At 40.9% G+C, this 27193-nt stretch overlaps 1 protein-coding gene across 2 annotated transcripts; it reads right to left on the reverse strand.

Annotated features, from left to right (window-relative positions):
* Window positions 1-591: 591 nt before the first annotated feature.
* Window positions 592-23201, reverse strand: LOC308584978 (cytochrome P450 2J2-like). 2 transcript variants are annotated; one of them, XM_081190391.1, is made up of 9 exons: window positions 22937-23201; window positions 21036-21198; window positions 17238-17387; window positions 16875-17035; window positions 8777-8953; window positions 7196-7337; window positions 5936-6123; window positions 5334-5475; window positions 592-797 (listed from the first exon to the last, which is right to left on the reverse strand). In XM_081190391.1, the coding sequence occupies exons 1-9, from the start codon at window positions 23102-23104 to the stop codon at window positions 610-612; spliced, it is 1479 nt and encodes a 492-aa protein (XP_081046517.1). In that variant the 5' UTR covers window positions 23105-23201; the 3' UTR covers window positions 592-609. The 2 variants fall into 2 exon arrangements, with proteins under 2 accessions (XP_081046517.1, XP_081046518.1); XM_081190392.1 differs by lacking the exons at window positions 21036-21198; window positions 22937-23201 and adding an exon at window positions 20000-20020.
* Window positions 23202-27193: the final 3992 nt, after the last annotated feature.

Raw genomic sequence — 27193 nt, forward strand, 5'->3', positions numbered from 1 at the left:
AGGGGTGCAGCCCCTAATATTTTCCTATTTTCTTTTTTTTTAAATGATATTTATTAAAGTTTCCAATTTTTAACAAACAAAAAGAAAAAACCAACATAAAAATATTTAAAACACATAAATTTCACAACTTATTTTCCTGTAACTTGTTTCCCCTACCTCCTCATACCTCCCCTTCTTGTATACCAAGTTTGAATTGTTTATACAGCAAATCCTTATCTCAACCTCTTAAATTGTTATAGCTTTAAATTCTTGAGTAAATCATTTTATCATAATTACAGCTTGAGACCCCTTAAGTTCAATCCAACATCATTCAACATTCCTTAATTTTACAATATTTTTGTAGATAGTCCTTAAATTTTTTCCAATCTTCTTCTGCCGACGCTTCTCCCTGGTCACGGATTCTGCCCGTCATTTCTGCCCGTCCCATACAGTCAATCAGCTTCGTCTGTTAATTCTTCCAAGGTGGGTAGGTCTTGTGTCTTCCAATACTTTGCAATAAGTATTCTTGCTGCTGTTGTAGCGTACATAAAAAAAGTTCTATCCTTCTTTAGCACCAATTGGCCGACCATGCCCAGGAGAAAGGCCTCTGGTTTCTATTTTCCTATTTTCTTATGTGTTGCAGCGGGGAACTGCACAGAGTTTATAAGGATGGGGATGTGTTGTAACCCCTATTATAGCCTCTTGATTGAGTTCTCTGACTCCTTCTGGCAGCTGAAAACTGAATGCCCTCAGCAGGCTGGTCAGGAAGATGAAGATTTCGATCTTTACCAGCTGCATTCCCAAACAAATGCGAGCCCCTGAAGAGGAGATATGAAGAAGGCAGTAAGTAAGCAATAATTTACTTTCCCATGTTCATTGCTTTGTTGCTGTAAACATTCCACATAACCCTTTGGGAAACTAGAAATAGTTAGTTAGGCTAGGGAAAACATCAAAGCTGCTATCAATTTCCTAGCCTGGTCAGTGCTAACCTTCCTTTCTTCGTGTTATACTTATGTTTTGTTCTGTAATTTGAAGTTCCCTATCTCATATCAAGGAAGATACAATGAGGAAGGGAATGGAATACAGATGAAGGGCCTGTCAGGAGCTCATCCTACACTCGAGTAGGACCATGGCAGAGACACAAGCCTGACTGGCATGTTCTCTCCCTCTTGGTCGTTCATTCTGGAGCTTCAAAAGCTTTCTTCAGCCCGAACATCATAGCAGACATCGGCACACTTAGGGATCTGCAGAGTCTTCGCAGCTTGCGTAACAGGCCTCAGCAACTCAGCATTTGGCTAATCTACATTTATTCACATATAAACACACACGGAGCACTGCAACATGGCTCCCTCTCTCTCTAGCATCAGACAGCAAAGAGAATGAACAAAGGACAATAGTCCCACTTCACAGAACACTGTAACACAAACATCCTGTCTCCGCCACTTCCCACTCTGGAGTGAAAACATACACCGCCATGTGAAAGACAACAGTCCCATGACTGCAGTCATGGATCAGGAATTCTAACATCCTCCCCCAATTCATGCACTGTGTTGCAGTCATCAGTGTAACTGCAGCAACCATACAGATGTCATACACACAGTATACCCCTGTATCACCTGTTCTTCCCTGGGAACTACCTGCAACTGGATTGGCCTTGGCCCTTACCGTCTTGCACTTCTGACTAGTCTTGGCGTCATAGCCCTTCTGACTATCAGGAAGTCTCACACCTGGCTTTGTTGGGACTAGAACCCTAGCCACGTTCCTCACTGAGGAATCAGTGTTGGCACACACGGCCTCTGGACGTGGTCCAGCTTCCTTCTCCAAGGAAACAGTGTCTACCCTTACAGCCTTTGGGCGTGGTTTCCCGTCCCTTGAGGACAAACCCTGTGCCCCTTTCAAGACTTCAGATTCATAGACCTGCGTCAAGCCACTAACCACAGCTAAATCTGCAACAGCTGTGTTTGCAAACTCCTGAGCATACCTGGTGGGTATTTCACCCTTTGTAGCTCCTCCTGATCTGCGCACCTGGCGCATCTCCCCCACTGTATCAGTGGAACTTACTTCAGTGTTAGCATCAGCAGCAGACTCTGTATCAGAGCCTTCCACAGTGGGGTAGCCTTGGAAAATACCCTTATTTTCCTCCCATTCTGCACTGCACTCAACATCCCCAGTGAGTAAAATCAGCTTGGCATCAGGCCTCAGTACTATGTACAAGCCTTGCCCCAAGAAGAATCTTTGCTTCCTGCCTCATGTCAGACCCATCCATTTGGCATCCTGGCTTTTTCTGGGTTTATCTTGTCACAGTTCCCATCAGAAACTCTGTCTGAATCCAGGGAAAGGCCTTGCAAACGATGCTTGCCGAGCGTATTGCTCTGTGACTTTGGAACCCACATGTCAGATCCATCCATTGGCATCTTGGCTTTTTCTGGATTTGCCTTGTCATTGTCATCATCACCAATAGGGTGCCTTTGCAAGATACCCATATTGCCTCCCCCTTTTGCTTTGTCCTGAGCACTGGTACACCTGACCATCTTCGTGTCAGGTACTGGGAGACCCATGCACACATCCTGCATGAAAAGAATGGTTATCAGATATAACATCACATGTCTCTCCAACCTTCCCACCACCACCTATGTTAACATCACAACCTAGTAAGAACAAGCCATTTATAATGTCATTTTGTTCTTCTGGATGGTTGCGTTCTGTTTGTTGCCATAAACAGAACAGCCACGCTGCATCAGCTGGGCTTCTCAACCTGGAATGAAAAACACGTTAGACATCACAACGTTACAGCTTTTCAGTTCCACGGTCCAGGTGCTGTGCACTTCGAAGGAATCTCTACTCAACTGGTGGATCAGATCCTTCTGTGGCATACACGTGGTGAACCAGTTCCATCTTCCACAAAGGTGTGCCTCCACCTCAGAATCTAGCACAAAAGATTCTTGCACCTCTGCACTGGAATAGCCGGTCACCAAATTTGTGCTGAGGTTCTGCATCTCTGGCCTTGCTTCATGTCGCCTGTCAGAAATGCTGCAAACCTCCCTGACTTCTGGAAGCTGTCCAAACTTCTCACATGAACAACTTTCCACTGCTTCGACCTTAGCAGTGCCACCTGCTGGTTGCAGTGATGGTTGGGATGACGTTGTAGCCAGATCCCCTTCTTCTTCTTCCGTTCTGGACAGTCCTCCCCCCAGAACAGGAAACACCCCCCTCGTGCATTCAAGAAAACAGCTCAGCGTCTTCTCATCCATGATGCCTCCCTGAGATACTGTATCAGTTTCCCTCAGGGCGTGACTTCTGGCAGTCTGCTGAGCCATTGCCTCCCACTGCATGTGGGCGTCAGAAACAGCAAATCTAGCCCTCTGAACCTTTCTGGCATCCCAATCAGCCACCTCCGCCATCTTGAAGTGTCCATCGTGTGACACAGCTTCAATTCCTGCTGAACGTACACACTGTCTAACATCAGACATAGATTGTGTCTCAAACTGCTGGTGCAGCTTTGGGAACAAAACACTGCTCCCCCACATTTCCAAACTCACAGGGAATGAATCAGAAGAATCCTATCTGCTTAAAGTCCATGTCTGCTACTTCTACGCAGCACCAGGGGAAATTGCTCCCTCCCCCATAGCTGAAGTTTCACATACAGCTATTGTTTTGGCAAAGTCTTGCCGCAGCAGGAATCCCACTTTTGCCTTCTACCACTCCCATTCTCCTCTCAGGAAAATGCTTCAGAAGCAGCGGGATATGTCCTCCCTTTGTAACACATAAATCATGGCTACATTCTTGCCAAAGTCCTGCCGCATCAGGCCACTTTTCCCTTCCCTCTATTTAACTTAAGGACTTGGTTTTTACCCTTCCAAAAGGTCTGTTCTGCAGCTTAGTTCAGGCTGGAACAACCTTTTACTGTCCTTATCAGACGGCTATAAATCAAGCCTTCTTCTGCCGGCCTTAACTGCCTGGCAAGAACTTCAAAGGCTCCTTGCCTTCTTCTGTGGTTAAGACCATGGAGTAACCTGTCCTGCCAGGTTTACTTCAGACCTATTATTCTCCCTCAGGCCAACTGAGAAGCTCACTGGGTAGAGAGGTCTGATGTAGTTACTCCAAGCTCAGACCACATGGTTCTTACAAGACACTCTCATGTTCCTATACCAATTATTTAGCTTTTACCACTGCTTGTAACTAAACCAAGTTTTACTACCTGTGTGATGCTTTCTGACACTTCAGGTGATTTACAAGAATTGCATACTTTAGAAGAAGAAGAGTTTGGATTTGATATCCCGCTTTATCACTACCCGAAGGAGTCTCAAAGCGGCTAACATTCTCTTTTCCCTTCCTTCCCCACAACAAACACTCTGTGAGGTGAGTGGGGCTGAGAGACTTCAAAGAAGTGTGACCAGAAAGGTGAAAATCCACACACACAGAGAGAGAGATAATCATACACTTGGAAGAGATCCCAAGGGACTTCGAGCTCTATGCCCTGCAATGAAGGGATCTTTTGCCCAAAGTGGCACTCGAACCCATGACCCTGAGGTTAAGTCTCCTGCTCTACCGACTGAGCCATCTCGTACTTTGGTCTGCTTTGTTGTGTGAGTACTCAAAAAGAACTGGGTACTGTCAGAAATTAACTAGGTAAATGTTTTATCTGTGTTAGCAACAGTTCTTTTCTTTTGAAGAGTTGGAAGTATGTCTACAATAGTGTTGTGCAATTCATTTTTAACAGGCATTTTGTAAGCTCTCTGTTAGAGTTGCTTTTTAGCCCAACGTTTTTGTCACACCTCTCATAAGCATGCTTCAAACCATTGACATGGAAGATATTGTGAAAGTATAATGTAAAGTTATCATTGTGGAACAAATCTGTATGGTATTTTTGTATGCTTCATTTAGACCTATCTGTGTATTGTTTTACCATTAATTACATAAAAAACCTGTCAACTTCCATCATAATGTCATTTTCTTTGATGAAACCTTTTATTAAGAAATAATAAATTAAATATTGTATTTTCTGTGAAAGAATTCAATACAAGGTGAAGTGTGTGAGGAATTGAACGGGGGGGCATGGAGGAGAGGAGAAAGAAGAGCTAATTTGTCTGTGGCTAGGGTGTGTAATCTGGACAGTTCTGTCAGGGGAACAAGATCACCTAGCTATGGCTCTGGCCCCAAGCCACCAACCCAGAGATCCCCTTAACTTGCCACTGCCTTGCCCCATTCTGCTGACCAGCACTGCCACTCCAGCCAGAAAGACGCTGCTACAGCTCTGGCCCACTCCCTCCTGTGCTGCTGCTGATGTCATTTTCTGGAAGCAGACAGATAAGCACATCTACAGATCACAACATAGCTTGGTCTTCTGCATTTACCTGCACCAAATGGCAGATATTCTTCTCTGTTCACAAATTGTCCATCCTTGTCCAAGAAATGATTTGGGTTGAACTCTGCAGGTGTCTCCCATCGTGTTGGATCAAGAAGAACAGAGCGTAGATCAGGAACAATAAAAGTCCCCTGCAAGTGATTTGAAACAAGTGATTTGGAATGCATTCAGATCAACACATTTCTGGATTGTCCCACACTATCCCAAGACTAATCATTGCAGAGACCTGTGTGATTTATTATTATTATTATTATTTTTTGGGGGGTGGGGTTGGTTTTGTATTCTTCACCTTAACAAAATTTCTGTACAGGCAGGAACACAAGAGGGCTTTCCACCACCTCTATTAAAATGAAAGCTCACAACCCAAGTGAGACCTCTGGATACTTCAGGCTCCTCCCCTGCCACAATTGCCCCATGGAATGGCACTTGCTGATGGTGAAACATGTCTGCAGATGGAGCTCCTGCTCTTGCCCTTCAGATTTTTGACTAGACAGGAAGGTCCTGTACAGCTGGCTGCATCTCTCAATATGAAACCTTCTGCTGCTCTTTGCTCTTGGGCTACAGGAGTGCAGCTGTATCACACTGTTATACCTTGGGAATGAGAAAACCACGCAGCTTGAAATCCTTTGTACATTGCCTAGGGAACCCCAAAAAAGTGACGTATTTAAAGCGCTGCATTTCATGAATCACAGCATTGGTGTAGGGCAGTTTCTTCTTATCTTGATAGCAGATTGAGTGAGCAGAACCTATGACATCTTCTATTTCCTTGTGCATTTTATCTGAAGATGGAAACAGAAGGTTTATTGTGAATATTGCATTTTATTTCAGATGGACATTTATTTCCCTTGAACATATTCCATAATCCTCTGTGAATGAGTCCAGGTTTCTTGCATTTTTAGGTCACCTGGTCCTCCAAAGAGCTCGTCTGTGTACATGATTCTTCCCCACTCTAGATCCCAGGTGTGAAAAGGCTGAAAGTGAAGCTCATTGCAGTTGTTTCTGGTTACCAGAGCTGGCTGTATTTGCTGAAGGGCTGAGATCAAAGGCTTCGTGTGTGTGTGTGTGTGTGTGTGTGTGTGTGTGTGTTCTAAATCCCCTGCCCTCAATATTTCCTACTTAGTTTCATTAATCCTCATTTCCTCATTTCCTCTTTGGCTAGCATCACTCATATAAAGGTAAAGATAAAGGACCCCTGGACGTTTAAGTCCAATCAAAGGAGACTATGCGGTGTGGTGCTCATTACACTTTCAGGCCTAGGGAGTTGGTGTTTATCCACAGACAGCATTCGGGGTCATGTGGCCAGCATGACTAAACCACCTCTGGCACAACTGGACAGCATGATGAGTGCCAGAGCACACAGAAATGCTGATTACCTTCCCACCGCAGCACTACCTGTTTACTTACACTGGCATGCTTTCAAACTATTACATTGGCAGAAGCTGGGACAGAGCAACGGGAGCTCACCTGTCATGCAGATTCGAACTGCCAACCTTAGTTTCACAATGGAGGCCCATCCACTGCACCAACCCTCTCCTATCCCAATTCCATTACACATTCAGACCCTCCATCTCTACCTGTCCCAGTAATCATAGACTGGAAATGTCCTGTGGGAAGAGGGCATTGTGGGCATTTTACATTTTTACTTCTGAAATTTATCTATTACAGACACTATGTAGGAAAATATTGGTGAGGGAAACTGATCTTTCCAGACATGAAAGTAATGAAAGTCAATAAAATTTGCCTTCCATAATTTCCATCATAAACTCACATTTAACTCTTTCCAATATGAAACCTTTAAAGAATTATGGTCCACCCTAGTGATGAAGAGAAGCCCTGGCTCTCCTCTCTCACCTTGGACATCTGGATGACTTGTCAGGAGGAGAAGTGCCCATTTCAGAGAAGCCGTGGTTGTCTCTGTCCCTGCTATGAAGAGCTCGGAAATACACCGAGCCAAGTTTTCTTCATCATAGGTGGACTCTGGGTCATTCTTGCTCTGGTGTTGAAAATGGGGGAAGTGACAAGTCATTTGCACACATTACAGCTTGTCCTTCAGCACTTACTTTATTTTATTCCCCCCACTTATTACCATACCACCCACACATGCTTCATGAGGGGTGGGGTGTCCTCTTACACTGCCTGAGTTGAAATGGGAAGGTGTTGCCACCATCGCCGTACTGTTGCTGCCACCTGCCTTACCTAGGTTGCACAGCAGTGCCCACAAAGTGGCAACAACAAAAGGGAGCTTGGTAAGATATTGAAAGATTTTGGTGAAATCTTGCCAGAAGCTGCCCCCTTTGCTTCTCCACTAGCATCTGGCTAGGCAGCACATCCCCAGAGATGCCTCCTGTTGGCATCCCACTGCCCAAGGCAGCTCTCACAGTCTGCCTCGTAGGTGGACCGGCCCTCCGCTTCATAGCTGGTTATGATAAGAAACACACACACTCTCTCCTCTGTATATCGCAGTAGCTGCTGGTGCTAGATTTCAGGATCTGTGAGTTGGCATAATAACCCAATACTGGCATGAAGAGAGGGATCCAACGGAAACTCTGGCAGCAGATATTCAAAATGTGTGCTACATATTTCACTGCCTAATGGTCACCACCATATAATAGTCGAGCTCCTTTTTTCAAATCAGTCCCAAAGCATTCACCACATAATGGTCACAGGGCATTGTAAGCGTGCATGAGAATGCCTTGCCCCAGTTTGGACTACCTATTATCCTTCCTGTGCCTGTTCACACATATTCTGTGCATCCTAATCACACCAAAAGCAGTTAGTAACAAGTAATAAGCATTATAAACATAATTATGTTTCTTCATAAAGACTGTTTCCTCAATTAAGGGTCGTTCCTTGGTTTTTGACCAAATAATCGTTGCACCCCCCCCCTTTAAAAAAGAATAATTGGCATAAAACTGTGACAATTATGTGATGAAATATGATATTTACTGCTAAACATATTTAACCATTTGTTTGTCATTATGATAAACATTGTCCACAGGGGGAAAGATGAATATATATTTGTCCTTTCTAGTATATGAAGATAGATGAGACAGGGATTTGAAGTCATACTCTAGTTTATGAGCATTTTGTTTAGGATTTTCTATTTTTTCAGTCCACATTTGAATGTCAAATGAACATCAATCCAAAGAAATTTATGTACAGAAGGAATGCTCTATAGGCAAGACCCCTTAACACACTTAGGTTTCCAATTCTTTCCACTCACATTTTTAACAATGCTAATGGATGGATGTCAACTCACTTTAGCAACTAAATTGACTATGAGAAATATTTGGGGGGGAACTCAGTGCCATTTTCAACTGAGATTCAGGAAAAAAGATACTGGTTTCCAGGCAAGAGATTAGTATTCACTTATAACAGGGAATATAATGATTCATTGGATGAGCAGAATTCAGCTTCAAAGCAGATACTTACTTTCTCCATCTGAAGCAGATAGAAATCAATGAGATCCTGTGGATCATGCAGAGACTGATTCTCCTTATGCTTCTCCATCTCCTCCTTTGCATATGAAATCATCACCTCTGAGCAGGACAAGGCCTTCTTGTGGGGCCCTGGGAGATGTTTCATGAGCCATGGGAGAATGTCATAAAGCTAAAGGAAAGATAGCAGAAATGCTGCCATTACCATGAGGAAGCTTGGTCACACCGTTTGTGCTTTGGAATTGCACTTATAAAACATGATCTGCATTATTCTTCAGGGCTAGCATATTAGTTTGAGTCTCACTAAGAAGAAGGAAGGTATCTATAGCTTCTCTGGAATCTCACAATGATTGGGTTCTGTGAATTATCCCTAGCTGAAAATGTGAAAGAAAACTATCTCTCAAAATATATTCCCAGCTCCCAGGCATCATTCCAAAACTGGGCACAATCACGGGACCCCTCCTGGAACAAGTTAGTGGCCTTTTGTGGTAGGTGGGGGTCGGTGGAGAATAGGATGCGGGAGGAATTCAAGTAAACTCGCATTTAAAACCAAATTTGCCTAATACACAAATGGAAAGAAAGCCATCATTCAAAATGTGCATTTCTCCAATTTATAATTTTATTTCTTAAATCCCCCTGTTCACCAGTCAAGTAATACTGATCTTTCATCTCAAAAAATTAAATCTTGAAGAAGGATGTTTTTCTTCCTTCCTTGTTTGTCTCCTTCCTTGTTTTTTCATTAATGATCAATTACTTACATTTTCTGAATATATAAGGAGCTAGAAAATAAAACTTGGACTAATATAAAACAGTGTTAGAAACTGAGATATGAAAGCTCCAAGCTAAATGGCACCTTAAACCTAGATTATGGGTGCAGCAATTGAATGTTTAATTGTGCCTATTTAATAAAAAGAATACAAAGCTGAAAATGAATGAACCACAGCTAAAATCTTATATTCATTTTTCACATGGTCTAGTCCTCATCTGAAGACTGCAGAAAACAAAGCCATGCTTCCCCTACCTGACCTCCTAATTTTCTTAAGAGAGTCTCTTTTCCAGTCTTCAGAGAGAGGTTGGAAGTGAGGAGCCAAAATAAAGCCCTCCTTTCCTTCCATTCTGCAGTTTTAATCTAAAATCTTAGGCTTAGTACTGTACCCAGAGCTCAGAAACTGCTCACATTAATGAAATTCCTTATTCCAAATGCACCTAGAACACTGATATAACATTGCCTGTAGTTCCCCAGTCAAGTGGTGGTTATGATACGTTGGGCCAAAGACTTTGAATATAATATATAATTGAAAGATTGGGAAAAACTATGGAAAGAAGGATTAAAATTTACTGCATGCAATGCTTTAAAAGAAAATGTGATGAAAATGATGTTGAGGTGGTATATTACCCCTGTAAAATTAGGTAAAAAGTATAAAGTAAGTAATAAATGTTGGAAATGTAAAGAAAAGGAAGGAACTTTTTATCCCATGTGGTGGGAAAGTAAAAAAAGTGAAAAACCTCTGGGAAATGATATATAATGAGATGAAAAAGATGTTGAAATATACATTTATTAGGAAACCAGAAGCATTTTTACTTGGCATTGTAGGAGATGATATAAATAGACTGGATTGTAAGTTGCTTTTATATTCAATGACAGCAGCAAGAATATTATTGGCACAAAAATACACTTGATGGAGTGTACTTCCGGTCGGCCCCAGCGTTAATGGCGGTCCTCTTTCCGAGCTCCGGAGGAGGACTGCTCTGCGAGTTCGGGTCTGACCCGCTACGGCAAGCGGGGGACCCCTAAAATCACAGGCGCTGAAGCCTGTGAACAAGGAGACTCGGTGGGCACCAGAAGCGCCCCCCCTTACTGCAGAAAGAGCCTTTTTAAAGGCTCTGGAACGGCATCGGGAGAGCGCGGTGCTGAGAGTCGCTACCCAGCCCGCAGAGTGAAGCCGCGTCGCCATTGACGGAGAGCGCTGATTCCTTCCTACAAATCTGGACTGATAAAACCTGTGAGTAAGACTGAACGCTAATTTGGAACCCTTTAAAAGAAAATTCGGCTGAAAACGGGGATGGTAAAAATTAAGGAAGTCTGCCTCCCCTTGACTGCATGACAGCTAAAAGCAACGGAATTTTAAAGCTGCATCCGTATGTGATATTTTTTGACTATTTAAACCTGACATTGAATTTAGATCTCCCCTCTAGCAAGCAGGGCAGAGGGGAGGAAAAAAGGACATTAAGAACTTCATGATTTATTTAAAAAGGGAAAACCCTTCTGCTGCCTCACTGCCCTGAAGTGGACTGCCAAGTAAGGCATTAAAGCACTGAACTGTCTTTAACTTCTGGGAAAGTTACATAGTTGAAGTTTCTTTTGTTACAAAGTTTTTGGACTCTGTTGTTACAGTTTACTGGAGCATGTTGAAATTGTATCCACTGGAAAAGGTGTTGTAAAAGACTTTTACAAGCCTCCTGATTTATTTGTCTTTAACTTCTTTGTCTCCGTACTTGGACATTTTGGTTTGCTCCCCCTAGAGGGCTAAAGTAACGGCTGTAACAGTTTAGGACAGTGGAATTTTCCATCAGAGGACTATTCCCTTGGGAACGACCTTGGGACATGAGTGGCTCAGCAGAAGAGATAACCACAAGAGCCAAAGCTAAGCAACAACAATACCAGCAACAGCAAGAAAAGAAAAGAGGCTCAATCACTGGCGCAACCCCTACAGGAACAACAGGACAAGAAAAAGTGACAGCTGCTTCCATGGAGTCAGTGACACAAGCGCTTCTCAAGATAAACCAGTCTTTGGAGAACTTGACAAAGCAGAGTACAGAAAATACACAGAAATTAACAGAGCTAACAGCAAGATTGGATTTGAATACAGAATCTATAAATAAGCTGGTCCAAGAAAATTCCGCAACATGTAAGATTGCAGAGGAAGCCAGAACTATTGCTGGAGAGACTCAACAGAATTTAGAACCGATTGCTAAAAAAGTTTATGAACATGATACAACTCTGGCTTTGTGGGAATTACAGAGAAAGGAAAGAAATCTGAAATTAAGACTGATTCCCGAGAGCGAAGGAGACAACCTAGTGGAGTTTCTGACACGAGAGTTTGCTGATTTCTGGGAAGACCTGGAGGACGAAGAAATAAAAATAACAACAGCATTCAGACTGGGCAGAAGACAGAACAGAAAGACCCCGAGGGACTGCTTGATTACCCTTAGATCGAAGGAAGAAAGAGACAAAATACTAAAATTACATTACGGAAGGGCCTTGCAAATTGAAAATTCACCTATACAGATTTTTAAAGATATCCCTAAACACATCTTGGAGCTGAGAGCCTTCTATAAGGACTTGGTCTATCTGTTGAAGAAGAACACCATCCCTTTCAGGTGGGAGTACCCACAAGGACTGTCTTTTGACTATAAGGGAAAGAAGGTGAAAATAAAGACAATACAAGACAAAGAAAGATTCCTGGAAAGAAATCAAGAGGACTTACAGAAGGGAACTGTGGACCCAATTGCAGAACAAAGGAGAGCACTAGACATTCTTAACCTATCGTACGGACTTGACCCAGCACCATCAGAGGAAGAGCAACAACTTGGAGCGGTTGGAGGAGTAACAGAAAAATAACAAGATGGCCCTGCAATTCCTTAGTTGGAATTGTAATGGGCTGAACATGCCTTTGAAGAGACGCCAAGTATTCCACATCTTGAAAAGAGAACAATTGGACTTGATTTGTTTACAAGAAACTCATATAACCAGAGTACACAGGAAACTACTTATAAATAAAAGATTAGGACAAGAATTCATCTCATCGGATAAAGTTAAGAAAAGAGGAGTTGTGATTTATGTAAAAGAAAAATGGGCCCCAAAAATGATGTTTAAAGATGAACAAGGAAGATACCTGGCAGTGGAAATACAAGTACAAGGAGAAAAATATCTAATAGTTGGAATTTACGCACCAAATGAAGGCAAAGCGGAATTTTTCAAGAAACTCCATGAAACTTTGACGGACTATCTGGATTATAACATGATAATCATGGGAGACATGAATGGTGTAGTCTCTACAAATATGGATAAGGCACAAAGACTGACAATCTCCAAGGAAGGGAGACTTCCGAAAACCTTTTTTGAGATGACAGAAAATATGGACCTAATAGACATATGGAGAACAAGGAACCCTCTGGAGAGAGAGGGAACCTTTTTCTCCCAAGCAATGATGACCTGGACCAGAATCGACCAAATTTGGATTACTAGTGGGATGGCTCCAAAGATCAAGAAAATAGAAATCTGCCCAAAAACCTGCTCCGACCATAACGCCTTGAAGATGGAAATGAAACTTACAACAACTAGTCAATTCAGATGGAGGATGAACGACACCCTGTTTCGAGATAAAGAGATTCACATGAAGGCCCAAAAAACTTTAAAGGGCTATTTTGAAATAAACCTAAAGGCCGATGTGGAAAAAAGAGTGATCTGGGACGCAAGTAAAGCTGTGATGCGAGGATTTTTGATTCAACAAAATTCAATCAAAAAGAGAAAGCAGAATGAGAAGAAGGAAAAGATTTTGGAAAAGATAAAAGAAGGAGAGAAAAAATTAAGATCAAAACCGAAGTCCCAGGAGATTTTGAGAGAGATTAAGTTATATCAAACACAATATATGGAATTGATGAATCAAGAGATTGAATGGAAGATAAAGCAAATGAAACAAAAGACATTTGAATTGGCAGATAAATGTGGTAAACTTCTGGCATGGCAATTGAAGAAAAGGCAGAAACTAAATACAGTTACAAGTCTAGAAGTGGATGGAAAGAATATATCTAAGCCCAATGAGATTAGAAACTGCTTTCTGAGTTATTTCAAAAAACTTTACTCTCAAGGACCACAAAACGAAGAGGACATAGATAAATTCCTTAATAAACATGGATTACAAAAAATCTCTCATCAAAGCAAGGTGGACTTAAACCAGAGAATAACAGAACAAGAGATAGAGGGTGCCATTCAAGACATGCAATTGGGCAAATCTCCAGGGCCAGATGGACTGACTTCCAGATATTATAAATCTTTGAAGGAGTGGTTGGTTTATCCGTTAAAGGAAGTCTGCAACGAGATTCTAGAGGGGAAAAAGGCACCGGAATCGTGGAAAGAAGCGTATATTTCACTCATACCAAAGACAGAGACTGAAAAGACTCAACTTAAGAACTACCGCCCAATATCATTACTTAATGTGGATTACAAAATTTTTGCAGACATTTTGGCAAAAAGATTTAAAAGAGTGTTGATGGAGAAGATTCATAAGGACCAAGCAGGCTTTCTCCCAAAAAGGCACCTATCAGACAATGTAAGGAATATAATAGACATTTTGGAATTGCTAGAGGTGAAAATAAACACTAAAGCAGTGCTGATCTTTGTGGACGCGGAGAAAGCCTTTGACAACATTTCTTGGAGTTTTATGAAAAAGAATCTTCATGGGATGGGGGTAGGCCAAGGATTTGAGAATGGTATGGGTGCGATATACTCTGAACAAAAAGCCAAGCTGATTGTAAATAATGTGATAACTGAGGAACTTAAGATAGAAAAAGGAACACGACAGGGATGCCCAATTTCCCCATTGCTTTTTATTTCTGTCCTGGAGGTGTTGCTGAATATGATTAGAAATGACCAGCAGGTTAAAGGTGTACAGGTCGGAGCTAAACATTAAAAGTTAAGGGCATTTGCAGATGACTTAGTATTGACCCTACAAGAGCCAAACACTAGTACGAAAAGGGTGTTGGAGATAATTCAACAATTTGGCCAGGTAGCTGGATTCAAACTGAACAAACAAAAAACTAAAGTCTTAGAAAAAAATTTAACAGTCATGGAGAAGGAGAAATTTCAAGAAGAGACAGGTTTGACAGTGGTCAAGAAGGTGAAATACTTAGGGGTTTATTTGACGTCTAAAAATTTGAATTTGTATAAGGACAACTATGAAAAATGCTGGTTAGAAATTAAAAAAGATCTAGAAATATGGTCAAATTTGAAACTGTCAATGTTAGGCCGAATTGCAGTTATTAAGATGAATGTATTGCCTAGAATGTTATTTTTGTTTCAAACCTTACAGATTCTTGACAAGATGGACTGTTTCAAGAGGTGGCAGAAAGACATTTCGAAATTTGTCTGGCAGGGCAAAAAGCCCAGAATTAAATTCAAGATACTGACAGATGCCAAAGAAAGAGGGGGATTTGCCCTGCCGGATTTAAAATTGTACTATGAAGCAGCTGCGTTTTGCTGGCTGAAAGAGTGGATGCTCCTCGAGAACACAGACATGCTGGATTTGGAAGGGTTTAATAATGCATTTGGTTGGCATGCATATTTATGGTATGACAAAATCAAGGTGCATAGGGCCTTTAAAAACCATATTGTCAGAAAAGCATTGTTTAATGTTTGGATAAGATACAAAGATTTGTTGGAAAACAAAACCCCTAGATGGTTGTCACCCTTGGAGGCTAAGGCATTGAAGAAACTCAATATGGAGGCCGGATGGCCAAAGTATTGGGAAATTCTGGAACAGGATGGAGATAAATTGAAATTACAGAGTCATGAGAAATTGAAATCTAAATTACAAGACTGGCTTCAATATTTCCAAATAAAGGAGGATATTAAACAGGACAGGAAAATTGGCTTTCAGGTGGAAAAATCAAAATTAGAGACTGAACTGTTAGAATCCAATACTAAGAACTTGTCAAGAATGTATAATTTGCTGCTGAAATGGAACACACAAGATGAAACAGTTAAATCGGCCATGATTAAGTGGGCACAGGATATTGGCCATAACATTATGTTTGCTGACTGGGAATGGTTGTGGAACACCGGTATTAAATTCACGGCATGTAATGCCTTAAAGGAAAATATTATGAAAATGATTTACAGGTGGTACATGACCCCAGTCAAGCTAGCAAAAATTTATCATTTGCCTGATAATAAGTGTTGGAAATGTAAAGAAACTGAAGGTACTTTCTATCACCTTTGGTGGACATGCCCGAAGATTAAGGCTTTCTGGGAAATGATATATAATGAAATGAAAAAGGTACTTAAATGCACTTTCCCTAAAAAACCAGAGGTCTTTCTCTTGGGCATTGTCAGCCAATTGGTGTCAAAGAAGGGCAGAACTTTCTTTATGTATGCTACAGCAGCAGCAAGAATACTCATCGCAAAGTATTGGAAGACACAAGATCTACCCACCTTGGAAGAATGGCAGATGAAAGTGATGGACTATATGACATTAGCCGAGATGACTGGCAGAATCCGCGACCAGGGAAAGGAGACGGCGGAAGAAGAATGGAAGAAATTTAAAATCTACCTTAAGGACTACTATAAACTTGCTGAATGTTAGAATGTCGAGGTTTTGAGTAAGAAAGGGTTACAGCGATACAAGACTAGACTAAAGGAAAGATTAAGAGGACAGAGGACTGACAGAAATATTTAGAGTTGCTAAAAACTTTTGGACATTGGGATGCAGAAAGGGGAGGTATGGGGGAGTCTGAGAAACATGGTTTACGAAAAAAAGGTTATGAAACTATACGTGTGTGTATGTCTTTTTATATGTTTGTATTGTTTTAAAAACTTTGTAAAATCAATAAAAAAATTTATACAAAAATGGAAGCAAGAAGAACTACCAACAAAAGAAGAATGGAAGATGAAGTTGAAGGACTATGCAGAATTAGATAAATTTACAGGAAGGTTTCGAAACCTGGGGGATCAGAGATTCTTAGAAGACTGGAGTAAATACATGAATTATTTGAAAAGTAATTGTGATGAATAGATTATGCTAGTAGGACTGCAAGAAGTTTTGTAAAGTGGATTATTTGAAATACTGCAAGAAAGCTTATGAAGAGAAATATAGTTAAGGACAATTAACTGTAGGTAATATAGAAATTAAGAAATGCAGAATAAGTGATAAAGAATGGGAAATCATCAGAGGTGTTGACGGAAGTCTACAAGATTGTATAAAATGAGAAGATATGTTGTATGACTGTTGAAACAAATATGTTAAAAAAATCAATAAAATGTGTGTGTGTGTGTGTGTGTGTGTGTGTGTGTGTGTATGAAAATGACTACTCACAGCATGAACAAAGCTTCCTATAAATTTTAGGACAAAATCCATGGCTTCTATCAGCTTCTGGAACTGTTCATCCTCAAGAGCAAACCGGTGCCCAAAAGACACAGCACATATCACGTTGGAGACTGAATTAGTGATGGGCATGGAGGGATCAAGTGGCTGTCCTGCAAAATAAAATTATACTAATGTTAGTTCAGCTGCTCCTGTTCATACTGAGAGTGGGATTTCATGGTGGCCAAAAGAAACTGCTGGGATATCCATTAGGAACCAAGAAAAACATATCACTTTCCTTTCTAAAATGGACAGAGGTAGGACACAAATATATCTCCATATACCAGCTCCGCACCATCACTTAGCATCACATACCCTTTGAACGTGCAAAAACCTCCACAAGCTGATGGGCCTCCTCTGCTATTTGGTGCTCCATGCCTTTCTTCCCCAGCCCCAGCTTCCGCATAGTAACTACACCAAAGCGTCTCTGTTGCCTCCAGGTGTGACCATTTGATAATGCAATACCTTGGCAAAGCAATGAGAAATTATTATTTACAGATATCAATGTAAAAAGTTTCCATCTCAGAACAAACAATGATTCATGCCTTTGCATGTAAGAGCTGCTTAGTCTCTCTACAGCAAAGAATTACAAGATGATGCAGAAAGGATTCTGGGTACAAATTGGATGGAATTTAGAGGGAAATTCCATCAAGCTTATAGTGACACTATTGGGAAAATTGGAAGTGGTGGAAATGGAAGTTCTTTTTTTCCCCTCTTGCTAAATTTTCCTACAGGAAATGGGATCGCAAAAATCAAAATGGGTGTAAAATAATGAATATACAAGTAAATAACTATGGATTATGAAATATACTCGGAATCGAGAGTGGATTTCATGCCCTTTATTCAGCGCATAGTGGTGAGGAGGAATGAAAGTTCCCCCAAAATATCTGCTTTATATACATTATTTACACAATAGGCTGCACGTGATTGGCTAATTCCGGGATTCTCCTGTAGGCCGATCAGGTTGTGGATTCACTTCCACCTGGAGCTGGATTGGGTGGCTCCTGCAGACCAATCATACTGCTGCATTATTCTAGGACCAATCAGACTGCTGCATTTTGGATCATATTGCTCTAGGACCAATCAGACTGCTGCATTTTGGATCCTATTGTTCTAGGACCAATCAGACTGCTGCATTTTGGATCCTATTCAACTCAGTACATAACAGATTATTTTTTAAATATATGACTATAGCGGAAAGTTTCATGTTTAAATAAAAATGAATGATTTATTGTTTTTAAACATGGAGTAATGGTTGGAATTGGGGGGGAGATAAAGTCATCATACAAGATTGGAAGAGGACTATTCTTGACACTTAGCGATGTCTGGGGCTGACGATGTTCACCTAGCAGAACAAGGAACAGCTGGATATTATCCTGGAAAACAGTTGGATATCACACTGGAATGAACACCTAAAATATTATGAATAAATATAATTTACAGACGAAGAATCAGAAGTTGTCTTTATTTATTTCTCTCTTTCACTCTTCACATTTTAATTATTATTTTCGTCTTCTTTTAGCTATTTTGCTTTTGCTTATGTTTTGTTTTGTGATGTCCTCTGCCCTGGGTTAATGAGGGTACACACATGAAGGTGATAGCTGGCCTGTGTGAGAGGCAGAGAAGGAAAGATCTCTCAGGGTGGGAGACTGGGGGAAGAAAGGGAAGCACCCAGGTGAGAGCTGGGAGGGTCCACTCCCTTCTGTGTGAGACAAGAGTTAAGACATACCTTTGAGAGAGGGCTTGGCATTCCTCTGTCTCTCTCTCTTCCTTTTTTGTTTTTGTTATTTATTTAGATTAGTTAGTATGCTGAAAAGCTTCAACAAACAAACAAACAAACAAACTCAATTCAGCCAATTTTGCCGCACTGTTTTTAAGGATATAATGTGTGATGTCAACCAGTTACTACTTCTACTGGTCCTGCCAGACGGAGCTTTTATTGAGGGTGCATTCTGCACCATATTCTTGACAAGACTGTAGTGCATCAATGGTGGGTGCGGTTTATATTCGGGCCAGTACCATATTATTATTATTGTAATTGTCAAACCTGTGTTGTTGAACGTAATCCGTTCAACTGAGTGGTGGCTTCCGATTGGTTGCAGGAGCTTCCTGCACTCAAGTGGAGGCTGCGTTAGACTACTGAATTCGGCTTACCGAATTCGGCTACCAAAAAACATTAAAAAGAAATGAGCATTTACTTCCAAGGTTTTTGACGTTTGGGAGCCGAAAAGTTCCAAAATGGAGGCATTCGAGATCTGAGGTTTGACTGTATTTATTATTACATTTATATTCCACTCATCCTCCTTAAAGAACCGAGGGCTGAAAAGAAGCAAAACTGAGAAAGATCTAAACTTTAAAGCTTATTGGAAGGGATATATTGATCTCAAGTTGTATAGGCTCTTTGTTCAACCAGCACCTTGAACTTAGCTAATTGTCAGCCCCTGGCATAACATGCTGGCTATGTCCTGCCCCCATGAGCAGTCAAGCCACTGCATTTTTTGCCAGACGCTGCTTCAAGGGCAGCCCCAAATGCAGCACATTGTGTAATCCAGCCTAGAGATAACCAGCACATGGATGACAGTAGTTAGGCTATCCTGATCCAGAAACTACTTTCGCTGTCTTACTAGCCAAAGCTGCCTTGCTGGCTGAAGCTGGTAGAAGGCATTAAGGTCACTGGGCCTCTAGCAGCCAAGATTTATCCAGGAGCACCCCTAGTCTATGAACCTGTTCTCTCAGGGGGAGTTCAACCCCATCCATAGCAGTAAACTGAACAATTATCTAGACTCCACCCACCATACCTCCATTTTACCAGGATACAGACTCACTTTATTGGCCCTCATCCAGCCCGCCACCTCATCCAGCCAATGCAGGCACCAGTCTCCAAAAGTCATCTGGTATTTAATATGGGTATCCTTCCCTCTTATGGAATTGCCACTTCTTTTAACCTGTGCCTTGGCAAGGTACCAATCTGATGTAGGCGTCAAAACTTTCAGCAGAAAGAACTCAGAGTTCAAGCTCTTCATCCAGCACTGAGGGCCAGGATAGGTAATGCATTACAACAGGCAACAAACTTCTACCTGCAGTTGAATCTTGCTAGTTGCAATCCATCAGGGTGCCAACTTGAATAAAATATCAGGAAGGGTGTAGGAGTGCAAATATCCAGAGTGTGGGGTCAGGTGGGATTACTATGAGGAATTATAAAATATGCATCAAGCCAATGTGTCCACGATGAAAGCATTGTGTTGACTGGGTTTGATACATTGACAATAATTTCTGATCAAATCCCACAACCGCCTGCATCTCTGGCCATTTCCTCTACTGTTCCTCTACTGCCCATTTCTCTCTCTTCACAAGTCACATACACAGCCCAGTTGCTTAGACAGGCAGGCTTCTGGGTCATCAAAGACAGTGGGCAAACTTCTTTGATGTAGCTTTTCTGATATGTTAATCTTAGGATGTTAATCTTAGGGCCAGGAAACAGGTTTCACATAAAGGTGATAATGATCGCTGTCCTCCTGGCCATCCTTCTTATCATGTATATTGCTTGTTGATCACCTCCCTGGGTTGCCAAATGTACTTCTTTGTAGTTCTGTGTGCTTAATTAGTTTTGGTAGTTTACCTTTTCCCCACGTGGGGTTTGTTGAAATGTTCAGAAGAAATATGATTGGTTCTTACGAACACTCTGTAAAAGTTCTTTTGTGAATAAAATGACCTGGGCTGAGGAGTGGAGGCATGGAGAGATTATTATGCGCACCCTTCCCAGAATCTTGCTGGTACAAGCTGGTTCAAGTGTATTCTTATTAATCAGAGTTCAATCCTTCCTTTACTTTGAGAATGCCTCAAAGGGGGCAAGTGAGACCCACCTCGCATGATCAGTTACATGATGTGGCTCACGCCCACCATTAGAATGGCAATTGCCATGAACTTTGGCGGAGTCAGGCCCTTTCACATATTTTAGAGGGGCACTGAAGATACCTCAGCCCCTTGCTGTTCGCTCCTAGGTTACCCATTTCCTGCAGTGCAACAATAATAGAGAACCTTTCTTCTGGACAGCCCTTTAAATGTTTTCTCTTGGGAAAATACCAGTAGAAATTCTTATTCTTCACTACTTACCCTTTCCTTTTGCCATGTTCCTAAGGAAAGGAGTCTCTGGTCGCTCGTCTAATTCTTCAGAGTGGTCAATGAGCGCTTCTTTCACTACTTGGAATCCAGACAGTACTACAATGGGTAGATGTCCTACCCATAGGGTGAAAATATTTCCATATTGCTTTCCCAGCTACCATTTGGGTCAAAAGAGAGGAGAGGAATGATGGATTCAAAAAACACAGTTGGATATTTCAACTTAATACAAGAGCTTCAGTCTCCCTCACCTCTGCAGCTTCTCACTATGTGCAGTTCTCTTCCTATCATCTCTCCCCCCTCCCCCCTCCCTCCCTCCATTTCAACCCTCACAGAACTCTAGCCCAATGGTTGCCATTAATTAGATTTTGAATTGATTTTAGAATGAATTGATTTTAGAATGCTGTGTTGCTTTTATTGTTGTTAGCTGCTCTGAGCCTGGCTTCAGCTGGGTAGGGCGGGATATAAATACAATTCTATTTATTTATTATTTAATTATTTTACTCTCTGCCGTCTATGTTGCCTCGGCCTAGGATCAGAGCAGCAGAGGCACTTCATAGTGATTAGCCCTCCTGTACCAGAATAGGACCTTGTCACAATTATTTTGTGTGCAGGGATGTGGAAACTGTAGCCCACCAGGTGCTTTTGAAGTGCGACTCATCATTGTTGACTGTTGGCCATGGTTGTTGGGGCAGATGGGCATCATAGTCAAAAACATCTGGTGGGTAACAGGTTGCCATAGGCTGGGCTAGAGCACTGGGTAAGGTTTCAGGCAAAATGTCAGGTAACACCCGGATGTATTGCAACACAATGGAAAAAGTTCCACAATTTTTGTGGTTTCCTAAAATATGGAAACCCTAGTTTACTGCAGAGAACCATTAAGAATGTGGTATTTAAATTGTTTTTTTATAAGTGCTTCTAGTTGGAGTAAACACGATGAAAATGTCCCCAGGCTTCAGAAATTGAATAGCAAATGCAGGTTAGTACCTGTTGAGAGGCTGTCATGAATGAATGCTGAGGACCTATGTGGTCAGTCTTTTTTTTGTAATAATACTTTATTCTTTTTTTCCATATAGAAAGTTACATTTGTTACTCAACAATTATATTCCAATTCAACAAAACAAGTGATTTCCCACTCACTCAATATCAATGTCAACGATAAACAACTACCTGACATTTAGAAGACATCTTCAGGGAAGTTTTTAATGTATGATATTTTAGTGTTTTTTTGGTTTTTGTGGAAGCCGCCCAGAGTGGCTGGGGAAGCCCAGCCAGATGGGCGGGGTACAAATAAATTATTATTATTATTATTATTATTATTATTATTATTATTATTATTATTATTATTATCTTTATAACTTGAATTACATACAATTGCGTTTTAAAGTTCCGTCTTACCTAATTTCATCCTCTCTAACATGTTTCTTAATATATTCTGCTGTTTTCTTACACTTCAAACCCCGCTGTGGTCTTTGCATATGAGAAATAACTTTTTATATAGACCGTTAAGGTTTTCCAATGTTCTTTAAAAGATTCTAAATTTGTATCTTTTATCAATTTTTGCCATCTCTGCATATTCCAAAATTTTCACAAACCATTCTTCCTTTGAGGGTGTTCTCTCCTCCTTCCTCAGTTTAACAGTATACAATAAATATTTTTGATCAGTAGTTTTTAATGCACATTTTAAACTTTTTTATGGTTTTGTGCTTTTCAGTATTAATCATAATATCCTTTATATTATTACTATTATTTGTATTGCTTACAGTTTCTGACAACAGAGGCTTATGGCATTTATCATTTTAACCCATGCTATTATTTAATTTTAAATATCATAATTGTTGGGGGAAATAGATAATTGCTGACATCAGACTGAGTTATTACTAAGCAATAAGTACCTGAACGAGAGTATTTTCATGAATCTTCAATCCAAACCTCCATATGGCTCCAATGAGAGGAAGCTGGAGAGGACCTGGAGGATAATGCCTGCGTGACCAGAGCTGTTTCAGGTATTTCAGAATCAGAAGAGCCACCAGCAGAGCAGTCAAAAGTGTCCGTATCTCCATCCTTCTCTTGCTGTCTCTTTCTCCTTAATTCTTTCTAGGTTGCCTGGTCAGGTTCAACTCTCTTTCTCTAAGGAGTTTTTGCTTTCCTCAGAGACATCAGCAGTACTCTCTGATTATATATGCTCAGTTATTGAAAACAAATAAGCAAAAAGGGGTGTGACCTCATTTGCAAGTAGCCTTGGAACGTGACTGCAAGTCATGTAATACAAGTGAACACTATAATCAGTCTTATATGGGTCACGTAAATGAGAGGGTGTTTGATCAATATAAATTGTAATTAGAATCCAAGCTATCTTAAGACTGATTTTGTTACACAAATAGATGGGAGCTTGTTGCAGCAGGAGGGGGGACACCCTGGCTCCTTCACTAGCCTGGCTCATCTCTGCCTCTTGGCCTCTCCTATCTCCTACTTCTGCCTCTGCTTCTGCTTCTGGACTTTTCTCTGCCACACACTGTCCCTGTCTGTTCACCAATCCCTGGGCTCACATTATTCATCCCTTGGAAATTCCCCAGGTCGTACCTCCCACCATTCCTTGGTGTTCAGCCAGTGCATGCCATCATGCCTCAAAACCCTCAATGGTCCCTGGCATATGGACTTGTGGCCATAGCATATGTGCTTGACTCATGGTTCATTAGGTTCCAATGAGAAACAGAGATTGTACTAATGATGACTATGGTTACTACTTCATTGTGGGGCGGGACATCCGCGTTTGAAAGATATTTTGATTATTATTATTGCACCTCCTCCATTTTGGCCTTGCATCTTATAGATCAGATTCTCCTGTAATTTGCCATGTTGATTTGGTAGTGTGGGCCAGCTACAGGCCTTCTTGAATGGCACAGGTCTTCTTAATCCTTGTAAATCTGGTTCTTGGGATGGGTTGTGGGTGGAAAGTGCCTCTGACTCTATCAGTGGAGAAGGACAAAGACAGTGCTTCTTAGAAACCGACTTAGAGCAGAAATATTAGTACTGTAGTCACTCTCTGAAAGCACTGTATGATCCGAATTGCCTACATGCTGTGCTTACCCCAGAGTTGGAAGGGACCCTGAGGACCATCTAGTCCAACTCCCTCCAGTGCTGGAATCTCAGCTAAAGACATCCACGACACATGGCCATCCAACTTCTGCTTAAATGCCTCCAAGGAGGAGAGTCCACAATCTCCCAAGGGAGACCATTCCACCGTCAAAAAGCTCTTACTGTCAGTCAGTTTTTCCATATGTTTCTTTCTGAATCTTCTTTTTTGTAACATGAAGCCATTGATTTGAGTCCTACCCTCCAGAGCAGGGCTGGATCAATACATATCAAAGAAGCAATTCAGTTAAACACATTGTATTTTTTTAAATTATTGTTCAATTTTACAATTAACATTCACATTCAAATAAAACTCATAATCATAAACATATATGATTCTCTGAATCCTTGGACTTCCCTGAGCTGAGATTCCATGGATTCCATTCACTGCATCATATAATGTTCTCCATTTTCTCCTAAAATTCCATTCTTACCATAGTTCTTGTTACATTACAAGTGTTGTTACAATGCTGCCAATGTTTTTAATTGTGTACAGTGTTCTCCAAGGGAACTTACAAATTTCCCCCATTCCTTATTAAAGTTATCCTTCTTGGTTTCTAATCTTTCTGGTCATTTTTGCCATTTTGGCGTAGTCCATCATTTTTATCAACCATTCCTCTCTGGTAAGGACTTTATCTTTTTTCCTTCTCAGAGCCAAAAATATCGGCGCTGCTGTCGTCGCATACATAAATAGTCGTTTCTGCTCCTTTGGTATTTCTGCACCTTAGATTCCTAGTAAAAACGCTTCTGGGTTTTCCACAAAGGCTATTTTAAATATTTTTTTCAACTCATTATATATCATTTCCCAAAATGCTTTTGTTATCTTGCAGGTCACCACATATGGTGGAGGGTACCTTCTTTATCTTTACATATCCAACAAATATTTGTAGCAGTTCTATACATTTTTGCTAAATTAGTAGGTGTTAGATACCAACGATACATCATTCTCACAAAGTTTTCCATGTACAGCATGATGTGAATTTTAAATCTTCCCTCCATAACTTTTCCCAAGATGAGAATGGTATATTATGGACACTATATATCTGCTGATGCAGCCTAGAACAGCATTAGCTTTTTTGTAATTACATCACACTGCTGACTCATATTAAGCTTGTTGTCCAGAGAAGACCTCAAGTGAAGGAGACAGTGTTGTTGCAGAGAGTTTCAGAAAAGCAAACTGTTTTACACCTTTATATTTTTTTTCAGCCCCAAAATTGTGAAACAGGAGACATGACAATGTCTTTCCAGCTTTCTGTACATGATAACGTGTTCAGGAGGAAGTTGCTTTGCAAATGTGCTTTGCAAACTGCAAGCAGCAAGTTTCATTCAGCCCAGGGCAAATTCATTTGCTCCATATCTTCACCGTTCCCTGGTCAAGAATCCAAGGAGTTTTCTTGGAACACCCCCAACCTTGAAATTTCTATCCCAGACATTGAACAGGTAGTAATCACCAGTGATACGAGCTGAAAGAATAGCATTCTGATAAAAGTTAAATGATCCAGTTTTGCTGGAACACTTAACCAGATTGTGGACACTTGTTCATTGAAGGCTTTCAGCAGAAATTGTATGAGGAAGAAATGGGAATTTGCCTTCAATTATTATACTACTACCATTATACTACTACTACTATGCTTTGGTTGGCATTCCCTGCATTACAGAGGGATGGCTTGGGTGACCCTCGGGGTCTCTTTCTGCTCTGCAGTTGTTGTTTTTTATTGTAGGGTGACAAGCAGAAGAAAGAAATTTGTCTGGATAAAACTCCAGTGTAAAAACAGTTGTGTGAGGTTTTTTGGAAGCATCAAAGTGGTGGAGGAAGGGGGGTAGGTTTCTGAGCCCAGAAACTTGTTTAGAAAAGCTCATAAGATGCCCTAAGCAAGCAGTCAGAACTCCCCGTCCCCGGGAGACATTTGAACTGTAACCGTGTATGTGCAAACAGAAGGGGAAACGACAGGCCACCAGAGTTCCGGAGTACTGACTCAGAAACTGAATAGCTAGAGGAGGCCAAAACCTACCTCTTGAAAGACTGACTCCCATGACTAAAGGATTAAAAGAGCAGCAGTTATAGCTCTCCTTGCGAAAAGCACCAAGACACCACTTAGTGTGCTTTGGCATGCAGTTTTTTGACTTCCCTGTCTTCAAGAGAAGGGAACGTTTGGCTTACTAACGAAAGGCTTATCAAGTGAAGGTGTTGTAAGTGAAAATTCACAGGTGTAAAGTGGAAACAAGCCACATATGCAGAATTTTGAATTGGAAAATATCACCAATGAAAGTTTTTTTTTTTTGGGGGGGGGAGTAAAATTTAATGAATTGTAAAAAAAGGGAGTAAAATTTAATGAACTAAACTTTGAGACTATGTTGTGCCAATGTGGCATCTGAATATAGACTGCATTTTTAATCAAGGCTTATATTGGCTTATATCTTGATCAGGTTCCTAAATTAAATGGGCTTAGATTTTCAAATGTTTCATGCCAGGCAGAAGGCCAGCTGTTTAAAGAACACAGGCAATGTTTTCCTCCTAGACAAGGGGCCCCTTGATTTATAGCAGAAAACAATTCTCAAAGTCGTAAAAGCTGGAATTACAGACTGAGTGAGGACACTGACCCTACATGTTACAGAAGATAAAAAAGGCAGAGATAAATATAATTAATAGTTGGTAAATAGTAAAATAATACCAATGTGCCTCCCAGTAAAATGAGCCAGATCTTCTTTCTAAGGTTAAAGACCAAATGGAGAAGCATTTAGCTGGCAGAAAGAGAGCATTTTTGGGAAGTCCTTTTTAAAAGCTGTTTCTTTCTTAAACTGAGAGAGTTAGAGGGCAATAAATGTTGGGAAAAGCAGCTGGCTGAAGGGTGTGTGTGTAAACTGAAGAGGCTTCTTTTAAAGCGGTTTTTTACTGTGTTCCTTTTACTGAGTTCCTTTTCTACTTTACAAAGGCCTTATTCCTTTTAAAAGGCTACCTATGTTATGTATTAAATATATTTGCTTAAATGTAATTATGCAAAGGATTTAAGAAATGC

The sequence above is a fragment of the Podarcis bocagei genome (genome assembly GCF_964188305.1).
Source record: "Podarcis bocagei genome assembly, chromosome: 4".
NCBI lineage: Eukaryota > Metazoa > Chordata > Lepidosauria > Squamata > Lacertidae > Podarcis > Podarcis bocagei.

Coding starts and splice junctions, on each gene's coding strand:
- LOC308584978 (XM_081190391.1), bottom strand. CDS start 23,104: ATGGAGATACGGACACTTTTGACTGCTCTGCTGGTGGCTCTTCTGATT. Junction 21,199..22,936: donor ATGAAAATACTCTCGTTCAG/GTACTTATTGCT, acceptor CCCAAATGGTAG/CTGGGAAAGCAATATGGAAA. Junction 798..5,333: donor ATATCTGCCATTTGGTGCAG/GTAAATGCAGAA, acceptor TCTCCTCTTCAG/GGGCTCGCATTTGTTTGGGA.